The 21,318-nt window shown below is 49.3% G+C and overlaps 1 protein-coding gene across 1 annotated transcript; it reads left to right on the top strand.

The window, feature by feature from the left end:
- Positions 1 to 494: 494 nt before the first annotated feature.
- Positions 495 to 6,314, top strand: LOC142908480 (uncharacterized). The gene is made up of 2 exons (XM_076059186.1): positions 495 to 761; positions 3,806 to 6,314. Exons 1-2 carry the CDS (start codon positions 578 to 580, stop codon positions 4,456 to 4,458), a joined length of 837 nt encoding a protein of 278 aa, XP_075915301.1. The 5' UTR covers positions 495 to 577; the 3' UTR covers positions 4,459 to 6,314.
- Positions 6,315 to 21,318: the final 15,004 nt, after the last annotated feature.

Genomic DNA, 21,318 nt, shown 5'->3' with positions numbered 1-21,318 from the left:
CCGTGCCTACAACCACAAACACCACCACCACCTCCTGCTGCTGCTGCTGTCGCGGTCTCCGCGTGGCGCCGCGGGTCCAGGGGGAGGCCTCGCGGCCCAAGAGCGGCGCCACGGCTCCCCCCCTCCCGCTCCTGGCCCCTCCCCCTCGTCCCTCCTGGCCCCTCCCCCTCGTCCTTCCTGGCCCCTCCCCCTCGTCCCTCCTGGCCCCTCCCCCTCGTCAATCCTCCTCCCGTTCGCGACGTGGAGTGAACTCAGCCCCGCCCCCCCCGCCCCAACCGCCCCCCCCCCTGCGCGGCCCCGCTGCCCATTGCAAGAATGGCGGGAAGCGGTCGCGGGGCCTACCGCGCGCCGCCTCTCGCGTGATTGGCTCGCTTCGCGTCACGTGGGGAAGGCGGAAGAAGAGTATGGGGGAGGAGCTGCGCGGTAAGGGGCGGGGCCGTGGAGTCACGTGGTGGGCAATGATTGCCAATAAGTGGGCAGGGATGGCTGTACGTCACATCCGGTGATATAGGACACGCCCCTTCGTGACGTCCCTCACACTTCCTTCCGTCCTGCGTGCCGTCAACACGAGCTGATCATGGCCCTGCTGACCGTTGGCGTTCTGTTAGCCATGCTTGGGATGGAGATCTTCATTTATCTTCGTTTTAAGCTTTCCATCTCATACTTTTACCGCGAGACCACGACGCTGCAAACGGAGAGGATGGGCCTGCAGAATGTGGAGCTCTGTCAGAAGAACAAGACCATGGAAGTGGAGAAAGATGGTAAGCTACCATTTTCTTTGGTTCTTTCGGTAAAGTCACGTAGAATGAGAATAAAATAATAAATTGATAAAATAAAATAACACAATAATATTCTCACGACGTTTCGGCCACAATACAAGCGGCCTTCATCAGGTGAAGGGGACGAGACTGTCTGGAGGACAGCGCTGGAGTGAGAAAGCCACGCTGAGATCGCAAAGGCACCCCTTGACAAAGGAATTAGCATACAATTTAGCATTGAAATAGCTGAGTGATTAGCTTGTAACTGGTCACAGAAATAGCTATGTTAAAGTCAGAGCATATACATTCACCGAGGCACCTAGTACAAATCAAACAGGAGAATTTAGCATTGAAATAACTAGGCGAATTTAGCATTGAAATAACTGAGTGATTAGCTTGTGACTGGTCACAGAAATGGCTATGTTGAAGTTAAGGCCTACACATCTGAGCTATTCACAGTAACTGGGTATACAATACAATATATAATGAATACTATATACTGAACCAATAAAAAATACAAACATTTAAATTACCTCAATGTTATCAATAAACTCTATATTCTCCATTCAGCTAAGCTACCAACAATAAGTTGTTATATATCACAATGCTATATGGCGAAAAATGGGTGGATTCTTACCCTCAACTTTAGCAACACGGATAGCTACGGGTCCCGTTCAGACGGATGAGTTCATCGATGGTCGGAACACAGGAGGGGGAGAGAGACAGCTGCGAGGCGCTGTTATACTCCATGTTGTAAACCATACCATTAACCACGGTTAAGCTATCCGTGTTGCTAAAGTTGAGGGTAAGAATCCACCCATTTTTCGCCATATAGCATTGTGATATATAACGACTTATTGTTGGTAGCTTAGCTGATTGGAGAATATAGAGTTTATTGATAACATTGAGGTAATTTATATTTTAGTATTTTTTATTGGTTCATGATATAGTATTCATTATATATTGTATTGTATACCCAGTTACTGTGAATAGCTCATATGTGTAGGCCTTAACTTCAACATAGCCATTTCTGTGACCAGTCACAAGCTAATCACTCAGTTATTTCAATGCTAAATTCGCCTAGTTATTTCAATGCTAAATTCTCCTGTTTGATTTGTACTAAGTGCCTCGGTGAATGTATATGCTCTGACTTTAACATAGCTATTTCTGTGACCAGTTACAAGCTAATCATTCAGCTATTTCAATGCTAAATTCTATGCTAATTCCTTTGTCAAGGAGTGCCTCTGCGGATGTGTATACTTTAACTTAGCTATTTCAATGCTAAGTTCTATGCTAATTCCTTTGTCAAGGGGTGCCTTTGCGGATGTGTATGCTTTAACTTTAATATAGCCTTTTCTGTGACCAGTCACAAGCTAATCACTCAGCCATTTCAATGCTAAATTAAATGCTAATTCCTTTGTCAAGGCACTTTGTTTCTTCTCACACAGCTTAAAGGTCGTGATCTCAGCGTGGCTTTCTCACTCCAGCGCTGTCCTCCAGACAGTCTCGTCCCCTTCACCTGATGAAGGCCGCTTGTGTTGTGGCCGAAACGTCGTGAGAATATTATTGTGTTATTTTATTTTATCAATTTATTATTTTATTCTCATTCTACGTGACTTTACCGAAAGAACCAAAGAAGATGAATCCTTGCAGTCACGCAAACTTTAAATCGAAATTTAAGCTACCATTCTTAGATGTTCTGTTTGAGAGGAGACCTGATGGCTCATTGGGGTATTCTGTCTACAGGAAACCCACCCACACAGATTCCTACTTGAAACCTGATTCCCACCACCACCCAGCCCAAAATAATTATCTCATCAAAACTTCATACCATAGGGCTCATTGCATTTCGGACCAACACCACCTGACCAGTGAATTAAAACATGTACACCTGGCCCTCAAAAGGAATGGTTACTCTGACCGTACCATCCGCCAAGCTGTTTCTCCCTCGATACAGAAACAACCATTTGATACTCCGGCCAAAACCATCACACTACCATATATAGCAGGCGTTACTAAAAAGATTTCCAAAATTCTAAACAAACACAAGATCCAGGTCCAGTTCAATACATTACACAAAATTCGTGATCTGATCCCATCCGTGAAGGATGGCATTCCTGACTTACAGTACCCCGGGGTTTACAAATTGAGTTGTACCTGCGGTGATTGCTATATAGGGGAGACAAAGCGACATGTCTCTGACCGAATTCGCGAGCACAAATCAGATTTGAAACACAGCAAAACGAATTCTTTGCTGATCACTGTTACAACGCTGTGGGTGATCACGATATAATTTTCTCCGATACCAAGGTTCTTTGCAAACCCACGGGTTTTTATCAGAGATTTGTTCACGAGGCAATTCAGATCTACAAACACAGACACAATTTCAACCGAGAAGTTGGTTTCAAATTAAGCAACCATTGGAAAGATGTTCTAAATCGAACTAAACATAAACTAATTTCTGTGGTACAGTATATTTTTCAAGTAGTGGTACCCCAAACTTTCGCAGCTCTCAGCTCCCCCCCCTCCCGCTCCTGGCCCCTCCCCCTCGTCCCTCCTGGCCCCTCGTCCCTCCTGGCCCCTCCCCCTCGTCCCTCCCGACTCGCGACGTGGAGTGAACTCGCCCCCGCCCCCCGCGCCCCACCCTGAGCGGCCCCGCCGCCCATTGCAAGAATGGCGGGAAGCGGACGCGGGGCCGACCGCGCGCCGCCTCTCGCGTGATTGGCTCGCTTCGCGTCACGTGGGGAAGGCGGAAGAAGAGTATGGGGGAGGAGCTGCGTGGTTAGGGGCAGGGCCGTGGAGTCACGTGGTGGGCAATGATTGACAATAAGTGGGCAGGGATGGCTGTTACATCATAGTGTACGTCACATCCGGTAATGACGTCACGATAAATAACACACCCCTTCGTGACGTGTCTCACACTTGCTTCTGTCCGCGTGCCGTCAACTCGAGCTGAGCATGGTGCTGCTGTTCGTTGGCGTTCTGGTCTTGGCCATGCTTGGGATAGGGGATCTTCATATATCTTCTTTTTACGCTTTCCATTTCAGACTTTGACCATGAGACCACGACACTGTCTACGGAGAGGATGGGCCTGCAGAATGTGGAGCTCTGTCAGAAGAGCAAGATGCTCCGTCTGGAGCTACAGCATCAGCTGGAGGAGTTCATGGAGAACCGAGAGACTCTCCAGAGAGAGATCAGGAGCCTGGTTCAACAGCTTAAAGAGCGCCAGTTGGAGCTGGAGCCCACGAGAGTGCCTTGCAGGGAGAGCAAGTCTCTCCATGCGGATTTTCTCCGAGACTGCAATGCAGCACAGCGGCAAATGTCGCTGCGCTGTGAAAACGAAGATCTCCGGAGGTCGCTGCATGCCCACCTGAGGAAGTTGAACTTCCTGAATCCGCAGAGAGGGCAGGAACAGTTTAGGCTGCGCGGGAAGCTGGTGCGTCACGAGGACATGTGGCATGGGGAAAAGAGGCTGCAAGAAGAGAACCTGCATCTCCGTAGCCAGCTGAAAGAGCTAATATGGACCGTGTCTCAAATGTACAATGCCACCACCACCGACGCCACTTCCACCGCCGCTGCCACAGCTTCCACCACCGCAACCGTTTCCACCACCACTTCTGCCACCACCACCAAGCCCAAGAAGATGAAGAGATTTAGCCATTGGTTCCGAAAATTGCTGAAGCGCAAGTCGGCCATTTAAAAATATTGGGAAAATTGTGAAAATGACACCACCCTAATTAAAACATTACTCAGAAAGACAAACATACCCCATAGAACATCAACAAAGTCATATATAAGACAAAATATCGTACATTTGCATGCAACACTCTAATAAATACTGTATTGTGAGCAAAACATAAAGTTACTTAAATGGAAAAAAAATCTGTTATTGTCACTTACCTTTAGTCCGGATGCCGGTCTGCTTGTCGGGAGGGGGCGTAATGAGTCCCTGCACACACGGGGGCGGTGGGAGGGGGGTGAACGTCCATACACACACACAACAGCGACAATCATCCGCTGTATAGCCTTACCAGAATGTTGGGGCAAGCGCCTATGAAGCTCTGAATGGCACACGGGGTGAATGGCCAGCACCCCGCCCGGCTGCCTCTTTATCTCTCCATACACGAGACTCACAGGCGTACATGCGTCCGTGCACACACGCACAACAACAACGCAACAACCGTCGTTCACCCCTAAGTGGCGGTGACATCACCACAGCACTTGTGCCATGCTCGGTGCATTTTGAGGCCACGTGAAGTGTCGAAGGCTGGCTGGCAGGAGGTCATGTAATAGACGCAGGTGCCATGGATTGACTTAGGAAGATGATGGGCAGATGCAACAGCCGTGCTCCCCACTGTGCCAACTTTATTTGTGTCAGTTGTTTGGCGCTCTGCTCGTTGTTTTGAGCCTCGCTCCTCTGCCCTATGCCGTTGCTGGAGGGCAACTGCCTCCACCTCCCCAGCAGCGCCTTTCATGAACCTCCTCCACAGAAGCCGATCGTGACACTGCTGATACCAGTCATCAATAAGACCAATCAGCTCCACATCCTTCTGCACCACATCAGTCCATCTCTTCTCTACCCCGTACCACGCCCATTTAGCACCATCTATCCAGCCAAATTGAAGCTGCTTGGGGATGCCGTGACTGCATACGGACTGCATGACACAATCAACGCAGCCTCGCTTGCTGGAGGAGCCCACAGATGGGCATTTGTCCAGATATTCTAGGAATCTGTGAGCTTACAAAGTCCAGTCTGGTTAAACCCTGAATAGATCGTGGGCAAGCTAACCTTAATGTTCCTTTCGAGAGAGATAAGGGAGGGTATAACTGTGGCCGAGAAGACATGAAGATTTTTATGGAGTGACATGCCAGGTAGCTTCCACACTGTTGAGCAGCTGATGAAAATATAATGCTGCTCGAATTATTTTAAATGAGACCTCGGCTCCCAAAACGGACTTGATCATCAGCACACTGCCCACTCCACTCTCTCCTCAGGTGCCCCAAATACATGAGGAATTGAGGAAGGGAGCATTTTTATGATGTAAAATACCCAGGGAGGTGATTTGTCTTCGTGGGGCTGATGGTCACGGCCCATATTTTAGTAGCATGCTTCATGTTTAGCTGTAGTGTCTCCAACTTCTCCTTAGAGTGGGCAGTAATCACCAGATCATCCGCATTCATAATGTGGTTTAACAATAGAGAGCCATACCATGACCGGCTCAGGCATCGATCAGCCTCCCATTATATCTATACCAGATAAATTCTACTGGTACATCCATGGAAATCGTCTCAAACTACGTAGTCAAAGAAAATGTTCAGTCGTGTAGGGGGCAGAGGACATCCATGTCGCACATTACTCACATTCTATCATCCCTTAGCTCCATTACGTCGATTTTTCATGAGACAGCAGTTGTCTTTCTATTGTTTATATATGCTTTATCGAAAGAAGAAAATAGTATATTTGCTTTAATTACTGTAACTCTGTGTTTTATTTAGCTTTGGTAATTTGGGTGATCCAGGTCTCTCTTGCAAATGAAACTCATCCTGGTCGCTTTAGTTCTCGCCTTGTTCAAAGAGTGGAGGAGTGGGTGGAGAGTGGAGGAGTGGGTGGAGAGTGGAGGAGTGGGTGGAGAGTGGAGAGTGGCTGGAGAGTGGAGAGTGGAGGAGTGGGTGGAGAGTGGAGAGTGGAGGAGTGGGTGGAGAGTGGAGGAGTGGGTGGAGAGTGGAGAGTGGAGGAGTGGGTGGAGAGTGGAGGAGTGGGTGGAGAGTGGAGAGTGGAGGAGTGGGTGGAGAGTGGACAGTGGAGAGTGGAGGAGTGGGTGGAGAGTGGAGAGTGGAGGAGTGGGTGGAGAGTGGAGAGTGGAGGAGTGGGTGGAGAGTGGAGGAGTGGGTGGAGAGTGGAGGAGTGGGTGGAGAGTGGAGAGTGGAGGAGTGGGTTGAGAGTGGAGAGTGGAGGAGTGGGTGGAGAGTGGAGGAGTGGGTGGAGAGTGGAGAGTGGAGGAGTGGGTGGAAAGTGGAGAGTGGAGGAGTGGGTGGAGAGTGGAGAGTGGAGGAGTGGGTGGAGAGTGGAGAGTGGAGGAGTGGGTGGAGAGTGGAGAGTGGAGGAGTGGGTGGAGAGTGGAGAGTGGAGGAGTGGGTGGAGAGTGGAGGAGTGGGTGGAGAGTTGAGAGTGGAGGAGTGGGTGGAGAGTGGAGAGTGGAGGAGTGGGTGGAGAGTGGAGGAGTGGGTGGAGAGTGGAGAGTGGAGGAGTGGGTGGAGAGTGGAGGAGTGGGTGGAGAGTGGAGGAGTGGGTGGAGAGTGGAGAGTGGAGGAGTGGCTGGAGAGTGGAGAGTGGAGGAGTGGGTGGAGAGTGGAGAGTGGAGGAGTGGGTGGAGAGTGGAGAGTGGAGGAGTGGGTGGAGGAGTGGGTGGAGAGTGGAGAGTGGAGGAGTGGGTGGAGAGTGGAGGAGTGGCTGGAGAGTGGAGAGTGGAGGAGTGGGTGGAGAGTGGAGGAGTGGGTGGAGAGTGGAGAGTGGAGGAGTGGGTGGAGAGTGGAGGGTGGAGGAGTGGGTGGAGAGTGGAGGGTGGAAGAGTGGAGGAGTGGGTGGAGAGTGGAGGAGTGGGTGGAGAGTGGAGAGTGGAGGAGTGGGTGGAGAGTGGAGGAGTGGGTGGAGAGTGGAGAGTGGAGGAGTGGGTGGAGAGTGGAGGAGTGGGTGGAGAGTGGAGAGTGGAGGAGTGTGTGGAGAGTGGAGAGTGGAGGAGTGGGTGGAGAGTGGACAGTGGAGAGTGGAGGAGTGGGTGGAGAGTGGAGAGTGGAGGAGTGGGTGGAGAGTGGAGAGTGGAGGAGTTGGTGGAGAGTGGAGGAGTTGGTGGAGAGTGGAGGAGTGGGTGGAGAGTGGAGAGTGGAGGAGTGGGTGGAGAGTGGAGAGTGGAGGAGTGGGTGGAGAGTGGAGGAGTGGGTGGAGAGTGGAGGAGTGGGTGGGTGGAGAGTGGAGCAGTGGGTGGGTGGAGAGTGGAGGAGTGGGTGGGTGGAGAGTGGAGGAGTGGCTGGGTGGAGAGTGGAGGAGTGGGTGGGTGGAGAGTGGAGGAGTGGGTGGGTGGAGAGTGGAGGAGTGGGTGGGTGGAGAGTGGAGGAGTGGGTGGGTGGAGAGTGGAGGAGTGGGTGGAGAGTGGAGGAGTGGGTGGAGAGTGGAGGAGTGGGTGGAGAGTGGAGAGTGGAGGAGTGGGTTGAGAGTGGAGAGTGGAGGAGTGGGTGGAGAGTGGAGGAGTGGGTGGAGAGTGGAGAGTGGAGGAGTGGGTGGAAAGTGGAGAGTGGAGGAGTGGGTGGAGAGTGGAGAGTGGAGGAGTGGGTGGAGAGTGGAGAGTGGAGGAGTGGGTGGAGAGTGGAGAGTGGAGGAGTGGGTGGAGAGTGGAGAGTGGAGGAGTGGGTGGAGAGTGGAGGAGTGGGTGGAGAGTTGAGAGTGGAGGAGTGGGTGGAGAGTGGAGAGTGGAGGAGTGGGTGGAGAGTGGAGGAGTGGGTGGAGAGTGGAGAGTGGAGGAGTGGGTGGAGAGTGGAGGAGTGGGTGGAGAGTGGAGGAGTGGGTGGAGAGTGGAGAGTGGAGGAGTGGCTGGAGAGTGGAGAGTGGAGGAGTGGGTGGAGAGTGGAGAGTGGAGGAGTGGGTGGAGAGTGGAGAGTGGAGGAGTGGGTGGAGGAGTGGGTGGAGAGTGGAGAGTGGAGGAGTGGCTGGAGAGTGGAGAGTGGAGGAGTGGGTGGAGAGTGGAGAGTGGAGGAGTGGCTGGAGAGTGGAGAGTGGAGGAGTGGGTGGAGAGTGGAGGAGTGGGTGGAGAGTGGAGAGTGGAGGAGTGGGTGGAGAGTGGAGGGTGGAGGAGTGGGTGGAGAGTGGAGGGTGGAAGAGTGGAGGAGTGGGTGGAGAGTGGAGGAGTGGGTGGAGAGTGGAGAGTGGAGGAGTGGGTGGAGAGTGGAGGAGTGGGTGGAGAGTGGAGAGTGGAGGAGTGGGTGGAGAGTGGAGGAGTGGGTGGAGAGTGGAGAGTGGAGGAGTGTGTGGAGAGTGGAGAGTGGAGGAGTGGGTGGAGAGTGGACAGTGGAGAGTGGAGGAGTGGGTGGAGAGTGGAGAGTGGAGGAGTGGGTGGAGAGTGGAGAGTGGAGGAGTTGGTGGAGAGTGGAGGAGTTGGTGGAGAGTGGAGGAGTGGGTGGAGAGTGGAGAGTGGAGGAGTGGGTGGAGAGTGGAGAGTGGAGGAGTGGGTGGAGAGTGGAGGAGTGGGTGGAGAGTGGAGGAGTGGGTGGGTGGAGAGTGGAGCAGTGGGTGGGTGGAGAGTGGAGGAGTGGGTGGGTGGAGAGTGGAGGAGTGGCTGGGTGGAGAGTGGAGGAGTGGGTGGGTGGAGAGTGGAGGAGTGGGTGGGTGGAGAGTGGAGGAGTGGGTGGGTGGAGAGTGGAGGAGTGGGTGGGTGGAGAGTGGAGGAGTGGGTGGGTGGAGAGTGGAGGAGTGGGTGGAGAGTGGAGGAGTGGGTGGAGAGTGGAGGAGTGGGTGGAGAGTGGAGTGGGTGGAGAGTGGAGTGGGTGGAGAGTGAGTGGGTGGAGTGAGTGGAGAGATATAAGCAGCTGTGAAAGTTTGGGATACCACTACTTGAAAAAAAAATACTGTACCATTGAAAATTAGTTTAATGTTTGTCTCTGACCGAATTCGCGTGCACAAATCAGATTTGAAACACGGCAGAACGAATTCTGCCATAGCTGTGGGTGATCACGATATAGTTTTCTCCGATACCAAGATTCTCTGCAAACCCACGGGTTTTTATCAGAGATTTGTCCACGAGGCAATTCAGATTTACAAACACAGACACAATTTCAACCGAGAGGATGGTTTCAAATTAAGCAATCATTGGAAAGATGTTCTAAATCAAACCACACATTAAACTAATTTTCAATGGTACAGTAATTTTTTTTCTTCAAGTAGTGGTATTCCAAACTTTCACAGCTGCTTATTTCACTCCACACACTCACTCCGTTCACTCACTCCACTCACTCACTCCACTCACCCCACTAACTCACTCCACTCACTCACTCCACTCACTCCACTCACTCCACTCACTAACTCCACTCACTCACTCTACTCCCCCCCCCCCCTGCTGCTGGTCCGTCATGGCCCCCACCCGCTCCTGGTCCATCATGGCCCATGCACCTCCTACGTACATCATGCTCATTTTTATGCTAATTCCTTTGTCAAGCGTTTTGCTTCCTCCCATATAGCTTAAAGGACGCGACCTGGGCTTGGCTGTTTTCACTCCAACGCTGTCCTCATGACAGCACGGTCCCTTCACCTGATGAAGGCCACTTGTGTTGTGGCCGAAACGTCGTGATTTTTGTTATTTTCTTTTTTACCTACGTGACTTTACCGAATAGAACCAAAGAGTATGGATCCTTGCAGCCACGAAAGCTTCAAATCTAGAATTGATAACCTCTACGGGGAGGGCTTTCACCTATCTGTTAGAGCTTTCAACAGACAACGGGACAATAAGTCAAAGCTCATCGAGACGCTGACCTTCCTCAAAAGATTCCGCGAAAACAAGGTAATACCCATCGCTTTCACACTAACATCTGCTGCTGTATCCTCACCGAATTCTAAACAGATTCTGTTTAAGGCCAGCCTATCTTTAATCTCAGAGAGGATAAGACTACTCCGTTTTGACTCGATACTTTAGACAGGACTCTCCTACAAGCTCATTTAACGCTAACACAAAAAATGTCACCTGCTGATTGGAACCACGTAGACAACATGACTGCTTCTTCTGCCGATTCACTTTCAGTCAAATACAAAGCTAACCTGATTTATTAATTCAACCACCTATCGAAGAAGAACCCAGTCCCACATATAACAAAACTAGACGTTAACAAAATCGTCATTAATCAGAGTAGCACCCCGATTTCGGACAATCTGAAAACAGTACTGGCTAGAGGGCTAAATTTTGCTGTCACCCCGAAACATATTCCTGTAGATATCATCTCTCAGGTCGATGCGGCCCTTAAAGGCATAGGACATATCCAAGCATACGTTGCGAGAGCTGAAATAGCCACTATTCTTAAGAATGCTAAGAAATTTTGATTGAAAGCTTTCGTGCCTGCAGTAATTCATATTCTTAGCTCTTTCGGTAAAGTCACGTTGAAGGGAAACAATAAAATATATAAAACAATAAAAAAAATCTCACGACGTTTCGACCATAACACAAACCGTCGTCATCAGGTGTGTTGGTTTGCATCAATTTATTTATTTTTAAACGGTGTATTTTAAACGGTGTTCTTTGTAAGCCATCTGGCTACCATGAGAGATTCGTTCATGAGGCTATCCACATATACAAGCACAGAGACAATTTCAACCGAGAAAATGGATTATGGCTTAGCAATCATTGGAAAGATTTGATAAACCATTTCAGGTCTTAATTGATTGTTCACGCTTACAGTGGCTTTCAGACAGCATACATTAATTTTTCGTCTCCCCCCTCCTCTTTTCAGAACATAGATGGACTACTCCTTCTAAATAAACTGCTAAATCGCTGCGCGTGGCGCTGACGTTTTTTTATAAATATATAAATGCACCGTTTAAAAATAAATAAATTTATGCAAACCGCCACCCCTGATGACGACCGTTTGTGTTATGGTCAAAACGTCGTGAGAATTTTTTATTGTTATATATATTTTATTATTTATTGTTTCCCTTCAACGTGACTTTACCGAAAGAGCTAAGAATAATGCTAAGAAACCCATTAGCAACATAGGCAAAAATGAACGCTCTGAACTCGCGAATTTAAAAACCAGAAGTGATATAGTCATCCTCTCAGCCGACAAAGGCAACGCTACTGTAATTATAGATAAAGATTGTACAACAACAAAATCCAGAACCTACTCAACGATTGAAGTTACTCAAACATTAAAAATGACCCTACTAATAGCCTAACTATAAAAACCAACAAGATCATCACAAGTTCGACCTCCCTAATCGAACCAACTAAACGTCCCTCCTTAAAACCTTCTGCTGCAAGACCCCCTAGATTCTATGGTCTCCCCAAGATTCATAAAGAATGCACTCCGCTACAACCCATCGTATCCACGATCAACTCCCCTACCTATAAGCTAGATCGTTTTCTGTCAGATACCTTGCTACCTTTCACTGGCAAGACCTCCTCAGCAGTACTTAACTCAGCACATTTGGTCTCTATGGTCAAAGACGTTGTACTGTCCCCTGACGATATCCTTGTCAAGCTTCGGTGTGGTCTCTCTGTTCACCAAGGTCCCGGTACCTGATACTATTGAAATAATTGAAAATTTGGTCCAACATGGACTAGACCCCGATACACCTGCGCTGATTAGACACTGCCTCACCAATACCTACCTACTTTACTTGGAATGGCAGCTTCTACAAACAAAATGAGGGTACCCCCATGGGTTCTCCCTTATCACCAGTGATAGCCAATGTTTTCATGGAGAAATTTGAATCAGACGCCATCCAGACTTCCACCCTCAGACCTTCCCTGTGGAAGAGATATGTGGATGACACTTTCGTCATTTGGCCTCATGGCCTCCCAGCTTTGAACCTTTTTCTACACCACATCAATTCTAGACATCCCGCCATCAAATTCACCATGGAAGTGGAGAAAAATGGCAAGCTACCATTCTTGGATGTTCTGTTTGAGAGGAGACCTGATGGCTCACTGGGGCATTCTGTCTAGAGGAAACCCACCCACACAGATTCCTACTTGAAACCTGATTCCCACCACCACCCAGATCAAAATAATTATCTCATCAAAACGTTATACCACAGGGCACATTGCATTTCGGACCAACAACACCTGACCAGTGAATTAAAACATGTACACCTGTCCCTCAAGAGAAACGGATACTCTGACCATACCATCCGCCAAGCTGTTTCTCCCTCCATACAGAAACAACCACTTGATACTCCGGTCAAAACCATCACTCTACCATATATAGCAGGCGTTACTAAAAAGTTCTCCAAAATTCCAAACAAACACAAGATCCTGGTCCGGTTCAATACAGTGCACAAAATCCGTGACCTGATCCCATCCGTGAAGGATGTCGTTCCTGACTTACAGTACCCCGCGGTTTACAAATTGAGCTGCACTTGTGGTGATTGCTATATCGGGGAGACGAAGCGACATGTCTGACAGAATTCGCGAGTACAAATCAGATTTGAAACACGGCAGAACGCATTATTCTGCCGTAGCTGACCACTGTTACAATGCTGTGGGTGATCACGATATAGTTTTCTCCGATACCAAGGTTCTCTGCAAACCCACGGGTTTTTATCAGAGATTTGTCCACGAGGCAATTCAGATTTACAAACACAGACACAATTTCAACCAAGAGGATGGTTTCAAATTAAGCAATCATTGGAAAGATGTTCTAAATCACTCACTCCACTCACTCACTCCACTCACTCACTCACTCCACTTACTCACTCACTCCACTCACTCACTCACTCCACTCACTCACTCACTACACTCACTCACTCACTCTACTCCCCCCCTCCCCCCCCACGGTGCTGGTCCATCATGGCCCATGCACCTCCTACGTACATCATGCTCATTTTTATGCTAATTCCTTTGTCAAGCGTTTTTCTTCCTCCCACACAGCTTAAATGACGCGACCTGGGCTTGGCTGTTTTCACTCCAACGCTGTCCTCATGACAGCACGGTCCCTTCACCTGATGAAGGCCACTTGTGTTGTGGCCGAAACGTCGTGATTTTTGTTATTTTCTTTTTTACCTACGTGACTTTACCGAATTGAACCAAAGAGTATGGATCCTTGCAGTCACGAAAGCTTCAAATCTAGAAAAAAAGCATTACTACAGATAATACATAGGAAGGCCTTTATCTAGCAGTACAGCAAGTGGGTCTGTGAATTCCATCTGGTTGCAGAACTGTGAGTGTTATTCTCTCATGTGCAAGGTGGAGTTTCTCCCGGTACTCTGGTTCCCTCCCACACAAAGCCAAACACCTGTTTCATGGAAATGGTCAGCCGTTCCAGGGCAGGCTTAAAAAAAAGTCTTGGGATGCCGGTGATGTTATCGCAGATAGATGGACAACATTGTTATTATCATATTTGAAATTCTCTCTCTCTGCTAAGAGCACTCTTTCCCTCTCCTCCACACAAAAAGCTGAGACAAAGAACCCCTAATAGCCATACAGGCTCTAGAGTCAAGTGCTCTTTGGGAAAATGGCTCAGCCTATTTCTTATCTCGTAACACCCATGTCCCCAAAATGCAGCTCTCCCCTGAGCGCCGTCTTTAGCAAATACACTCGGCTCCACATTCTACTTTACTGCATCAATCCATCTCTTTTCCAGCCTGTGTGATGTCCGTTTATAACTCTCTATCTGCCCCAACATAAGCTACTTGAGCATGTGGTGGCTGGGTATGTTGGCTAGATGACCGAGTCAACTCAAGCATTGCCCGTTGGAAGAGCTCACGTGATGTGAGCTCACAATCCAGCCTGGTTAAACCCAGGATGGATGGGCATAAGTAGGGGAGGGGGACGATGCCAACCCCAACTGCAAGCGATGATGAAATTATGTATTACAACTTTCATCAGCTGGCTGAAACCAGGCCACTGTCGGTTTTAATGGGGTCCGAGATGGACACCCACCACCAGAGTGGAAGACTCTCAAGCGCATCTTCCTGTGACCAAGCCACCATTACCTGACTCCTGATAATGGGGAGGTGAGCCCACCGTTACTTGAGATTCGCAGCTTCCCACACCGCATTCATTGTTTTATTCAAAAGAAGAGTTACTCCCTGTTTTGCAGTTTCCAATCCCATGTTTAGGACTGTCCATGCCTCAGTGGTTGGTACTATGCAACCTACGACTAAAATGGACATCCAGAACGCAAATGAGAAGAGGCACTCGAGAACAAGGAGACGAGGAAGTATGAAGAGGAAATCTTCAGCAGAATCAGGGGGGAAAAATTTAAAAACCTTAGTATAGCAGGGAGAGAGATCGCGGAGACACGGACTTTGGAGACAACTCGGTGTTTATTTACCAGCTTCACATTCCCTATTGCCGTACTAAAACTGGAGGAAGGGCCTTTGCTATTGATGCCCGTAGGGTCTGGAATGCTATTGCCAATAAACTGCAACTTGAATCACTACCTATGAGATCTTCACTCAAAACTGCTCTAGAGGAGTTGTACAACCCTAGCTGCCACTGCTATTCAGTGGCCTAAAATATGGCTCTAGATTTTGGTGTTATAATTAATTTATGTAGTTTATTGTAAAAAATTTGGTCACAGTCCCTATGATCACTGTTACATTGGATTTATGGCTTTTATTTTGGTGATTTCGAAATGTTTTTTTTGTTTTGGCCATGTTTTTTATTGTAGTACGGAGTTGACTGATGGCCTTAATCTTAGTTGTCTTGTGGTTGTTGTTGTTATTTTGACTTGCATCCCACTGGGATTTTTGCGCACAGCGTTGGTGTACGGTGCTATTTCAGGAATATTTTGATATTTTTTTCCTGTATTTTCTGTTTGCACAGTCACATAATCACTTTAAGACGTTTTCTTGTTCATGTTTTTTGTTTGTTGCGGTTGCACCCGATTCAAGAGCCGAATGGCTCACAGGGCTATACCAAATAAATGAACTTATTATTGGTACTTACAGCACACACGGCGTCGCTAGGCAACCGAGCGCGAGGAAAGGGGGGTAGAGATGGTGTTTCTTCATTTGAGTTTAGAAAAAAGTTGATTGGCAACTTGCAGCAACAAAAACATCATCGTCAACATCATCAACATAATGACTCATTCCTATTGGGTTCCAGTTATGGTGGTTGCTTTGGTGACGGTGGTTACTACGATGATTGCTGTGGTGATGGTGGTTTGCTGCTAGAGTGAATGTGGTTTATATGCTGTGATTGCAACTATGTTGATGGTGATTGCTGTGTTGTCATTGCCATATTGGTGGCTGTGGTGATGGTGGTTGTTGCTAGACTGATTGTGGTTTCTACGCTGTGGTTGCTGCGACAGTGATGGTGGTAACTACGGTGATTACTGTGGTGATGGTGGTTGCTGCTATGGCGATGGAAGTTGTTATAATCATGGCGGTCTCTACGGTGACCATCGCGGTGATGTTGGTTGCCGCGATTGCTACGGCGGTTGCCGTGGAGATGCACGCAGTGGTCCTGGCAGTGGAGCAGATCCAGGAGCTCCTGGGCGAAGGACTCCTGGGTGCGAGTCCAGGACGAGACGCGAGACTCGCCGCTGGAGAACTCCGCCTTGAGAGATTCACAGTTACGCGATCAGAGCTGCCTCAACGCATCCAGGGGGTCCTGAGAGAGACACGGAGACTCGTGAACTCGCACAAAGACGCACGCTAAGACTCGCAAATAAACTCACCTCATGATTCACAGACTCGCACAGAGACACGGAGGCTTAAACAGAGACACACAGACTCACAGCTTCACGAGCAGCGCTGCCACTCGCTCACAACTCGCCCACCCGCTCATCCACTCACTCACCCTCCCACTCACCCACCAGCCAGTTACCCAATCACCATCCAGCAATTCACCTACCCCTTCACCACCCAACCACTCAACCACCTGCTCACCCACTCGCTCACCCAGCCACTCACCTCCTAACCCACCCACCACTCATACACCTACCCGCTTGCTCGCTCACCCACTCACCACCGGCTCACCAACTCGCTCGCCGATTTGCTCACCACTCACTCGTCCACCAACTCGTCCACCCACTCACTCGGTCACCCACGCTCTCAACCACTCACTCACCATCCACCCATTCCTTCATTCACACACTCACCAACCACCTACTCACCCGCCCATCCACTCACCAACCCACCCGCTCACCTACCCACCCACTCACCCACCCGCTCACTTACCCGCTCACTCACCCACTCACACACCTGCCATCTGCTTACCCACCCACCCACCCGCTCGTCCACCCACCCGCTCACTCGCTCATTCACCTACTCACACGCCCACCATCTTGCTTACCCACCCATCCACTCACCCAATCGCTTACCCACTCACTCACCAACCATACCCGCTCACCAACCCAAGTGCTCAACCACCCACCTGCTCACTCACCCACCCACTCACACACCTGCCACCTGCTCAACCACCCACCCACTCACCCATTCGCTCATCCACTCACTCACACATCCACCCAACCACTCACCACCCACCCATTCATCCACCCACTCACCACCCACCCACATCCACCTGCTCACCCACCCATCCATCCACACATTCACCCACTCACCCATCCACACATTCATCCGCTCACCCACCCACACCCATCCGCTCACTCACCCGCTCTTGGGAGGATAGACTTTTAGTTAGTAAAACATCTGTAAACAAATCAGGATTACTTGTTTTACAGATGATAAAATAGATCAGTAGACAGGGGCTGTATGCGTTTCTACGTTGTAATTTATATTCTGCACAAAGGCGACTCCACAGCAGCTGTGGCGAGGCAAGGCCGGCGATCACGAGAGCCAGATGACAGCAGATAACTCGAGAGAAGCACGCGTTATCGTCTAGCTGTGGGTGTGCTCAACTGCGCGTGTGTTTGTGGCTAAATGCGAGAATGTGGATCGGTGTGTTATTAAATTACGAGGCTGCAATAAGATCCTTGTATGTATGTCGACCTTCTGTTGCACCGTGCTTAGCCAACCGTGATAATCGGACATTACTCAATTGTATTTTACATCGAGCAATCAGCACCCCTACGTGCAGAGCAAAGCCGCTTGCAGGTGAAATGCTGAGTCGCCTTCTTATTGTGCAAAAAAAAAAGTTGCCACTGGGGGTGCCCTTTAGAAGTGCAAAGGGGATTGCATTCCTCGCAAACCACGTGGCCCAGCTTTGCCTTTGAGAGGCAGTCGTGCCGTGCAGGCGTCCCAGTGTCAGCGCTGTCACCACCGTCACCATCGTCACCACCGTGACTATCGTCACCACCGTCACTATCATCACCACCCACACCATCGTTACCACCGTCACCACTTTCACCATGGTTACCACCGTCACCAACGTCACCACCCACACCATCGTTACCACCATCACCCTCCACGTGTAGGATTCACGGAATTTGAAGGGACGGGGAGTAATATTAGATGAAAAATCATACATAGGTGTGCAGCATGCATGCACCCACCCTCTCCAACTTATCTAGACCAACAGCTCAGAAAAACTGAATTTGTGACCAAGTTGTCGTTTAGACCGGCGGTTCCCAACCTTTTTGGCACCAGGGACCGGTTTCGTGGAAGACATTTTTTTACGGACTGGAGGGGGGGTCATCATTGGGCCTTTCCCCCTTTTCAAAGAAACTCTCCAGCGACGTTTGTTTTTTGCTCATTTTGGCGAGGGTTAGCTTGTGGGCTTTATACCAAAACTGTGACTGAGACAAGTGCGCAGTGCGGGAGGGAGGCGCGAACGGAAGTGGTAAATACAATAATGGGCAGGCCACGCGCAGACTAAAATAAGTTACGGATTCCGACTTCTCATAAGGAGCGCGCAACCTAGATCCCTGGCATGCGCAGTTGACAGTAGGGTTCGCGCTCCTATGAGAATCTAATGCCGCCGCTGATCTGACAGGAGGCGGATCTCAGACGGTAATGCAAGCGATGGGGAGCGGCTGTAAATACAGATGAAGCTTCACTCGCTCACCCACCGCTCGCCTCCTGCTGTGCGGCCCGGTTCCTAACAGGCCACGGACCGGTACCGGTCCGCGGCCCGGGGGTTGGCGACCCCTGGTTTAGACCACAGACTCAAAGCGTTGAGAACACGTGGCCGTCCCAGCAACAGGCAGCAGTGAGACAAAGACAACTGTGGACCGGTTTCGTCTAATTAGGACTCATTAGTGCAGGACGGTAATCAATACTTTCTCTTGCCATATGCCTCTGGCAGCCCCATATATGGAGATGACCTTTACACTATGGTGACCCCATAGACAGTTGTCTAAAGGTAACAGTAATCAAATCTGTAAATGATGAGAAAACCAATCACAACAAATATAAATTATGCAGGCTGGAAACAATAGATTTCACAATGGTATCAGTGAAAATAGTATACTTGTTTTTTTACGGTAAAGTCACGTTTACACGTTCAGATACAAAAACACTCCGCATGTACCCTCCCCGAGCGAATCTAAGTAATTAAAATAAAACAAAAACAGCACCATGCATTACTGCTCTACTTTGTAGTCGCGAAAGTCTAGTGTGACAAGTCTTGATCAAATCGTGTTTATGCATATACACGTGCCTGAGTAAACATTTTAACGATAATCCTCTACAATTGAAATAAACATCGCATTAAGAAGATGTGTGTAGGAATATTTACAAGGCCTAAAAGTTGCACAGCGCATACGACTTAGGGGTCTATAGCTGTACGCACTGCCGTGCAGTTGAAATCCTTTAAATTGTGAGAAAAAAATCACACGCGGACAGAGTTATTTGTGGTTGGCGCACTGCTTTATGAACCACATATTGTATTAGACAGTCACCCACAGAAGTTGATATAACAGAGCTACCTCTAATTACAAATGTAATTTTCTTCTTGATTTCCCCGCATCTGCCCTCATTCCCCTCCACCAAATAAAAAAATATTCTGCACGAGTTATTTTCAATCTCCCCTTTAATTCTCACACTTTGCCTCTCCTCCTTCAACTCCAATGGCTTCTCGTTCACTACCACTGTCTTTTAAAATACCTGTCGCTGGTCGTTAAACCTCTCCATGGACTTGCCCTACATAATTTTGCCTCTTTCATCTCCTTCCATGTCCTCTCTCGTCCTCTTTGTTCCCAATCTTCTGTCTCTGTCCCTCCTCTTTGTGCCAAACCTCATTTATGGTCCATCTACTTAACCTTCTTCCATTCCTCCCATAAAGCCCCACCTCTTCTCCATTGCCCATTCTCTACCTCTTCTCTCCCCTTAAGCCTCAACTCCTTCTCGTATCTACTCTTCTCCGATCCCATTGCTGTCTATCGCTGTCACTTATTCCTCAAACTTTGTACACCCCTGCCATCTAAATCATTCCATTCTGTCACCGCCTTGTGCTTGTTATGTCAAGAGAGAAGGCACTCTATAAATATACACCAAAGCCACCACCGCCACCACCGCCACCAAGAAAAGGAACAGATTTATTTGTTGGGTCTGGAAGTGGCCAAAGTGCAAGTCGGCCATGAAAAAATTTTACATTTAAAATTACACCGCCACCAATTAAAACATTAAACACAAACACAAAGGTTGTCTGTATAACCTCAACGGACTCTTGAGGCAAGTGCTTTTAGCGAGCAACTATGAAAGCCAGCATGGTACACAATGGGGAGGGTGGCCAGCACCATGCCTGGCCGCCTTTATCTCCCGAGTAGTGATGTTTACACACCGCACCAGGTACTCATTGGAGGCTGAGTCGATCTCGGGTTAGCCCAAAACCACTTTAGTTCATCGGTACTGGTGTTGCCAAGTTCATCGCGCAATACGCGAAACACTATACAATTACCGGATAATACGCATACCCACACAGGCGTATGCATGTGTGGGTGGGTTATTTATACAGCAGTATGCAGCATGGCAGTCAGTCGGCACCTTCCGCAATGCACGTTTGTTATTCATGAGGGTGCACATCCTGATGTATTCATTGGCTGATCACCCGAAGCCACCGTGTGAGCTGAGAGTTTCTCGATCTTACCGGGTACTCGATAGAGCTGAGAAATGCACTGCGGTCAATACTCAGAGTCATCATTTAGACGTAGAGACCCAGAGATGAAGAGAATCCCTAGCAGCCCGTACATATTAATGGATAGCAGTGATGGTCCCAGCTGCTGACTTGTACACCAGGGGTGAAGAATTGAGACAAGGCTGTGGTCCCAAGATAATTTCACTCCTTCCATTTGTTTTGTATTGAGTGGCATCCTGACGGGTACGACACGGTTCAGACGCGGCCACCAGCTCAAAAAACACGTACAGAACAAACCCTGCGCAGAGAAGCATGCAGAGACGCGTGCTCGAAATCACACCAAGACAGAGGAACGCGCAGATGAGAGAACATACACAGAGGTAAGATCCCTCCTCATGTTGACCATGATGAGAAGGAAAGAGCAACACGCAGATGAAAACGTTTCTGGAAGTGACGATGGCTGATGATCAAGAGTAACTTGGAGGGGAGGAGGTGGGAAGCTCATTCACAGGAGGTGCTGGGGCCCATTGTCACAGCGCAGGCGTCACGAGAAGTGACGTTGGTTTGGGGAGGCCTTCATCAAACAGTGGATTTACCACTGGTGATGATGCCCATAATGATGATGAATGCATGGGCAGTCCACTCACATTCGTGCATAATCAGGTGCACGTCCACTCCCCTAGTCACCCCTCCACTAATCTCACTCCCCGAGTCACCCCTCCACTCACCTCACCCCCATTCCCCGAGTCACTCTCACCTCGACTTCTCCACTCTATCGCCAGTCGCCCTGAAGAGGCCCAACTCCGGAGCCTCCCCCAGTGCCACGTTCACTCTCAGCACGAACATCGTGTGGTGCCACCCCCTCCTCTGCTGCATCCCTCCAA

This window comes from Petromyzon marinus, assembly GCF_048934315.1.
Source record: "Petromyzon marinus isolate PM22_M1 ecotype Great Lakes invasive population chromosome 84 unlocalized genomic scaffold, UKy_Petmar_22M1.pri1.0 chr84_unloc.4, whole genome shotgun sequence".
Classification (NCBI taxonomy): domain Eukaryota; kingdom Metazoa; phylum Chordata; class Hyperoartia; order Petromyzontiformes; family Petromyzontidae; genus Petromyzon; species Petromyzon marinus.
This window is presented reverse-complemented; position numbering and strand designations above follow the sequence as displayed.

Coding starts and splice junctions, on each gene's coding strand:
- LOC142908480 (XM_076059186.1), top strand. CDS start 578: ATGGCCCTGCTGACCGTTGGCGTTCTGTTAGCCATGCTTGGGATGGAG. Junction 762..3,805: donor CATGGAAGTGGAGAAAGATG/GTAAGCTACCAT, acceptor TTTCCATTTCAG/ACTTTGACCATGAGACCACG.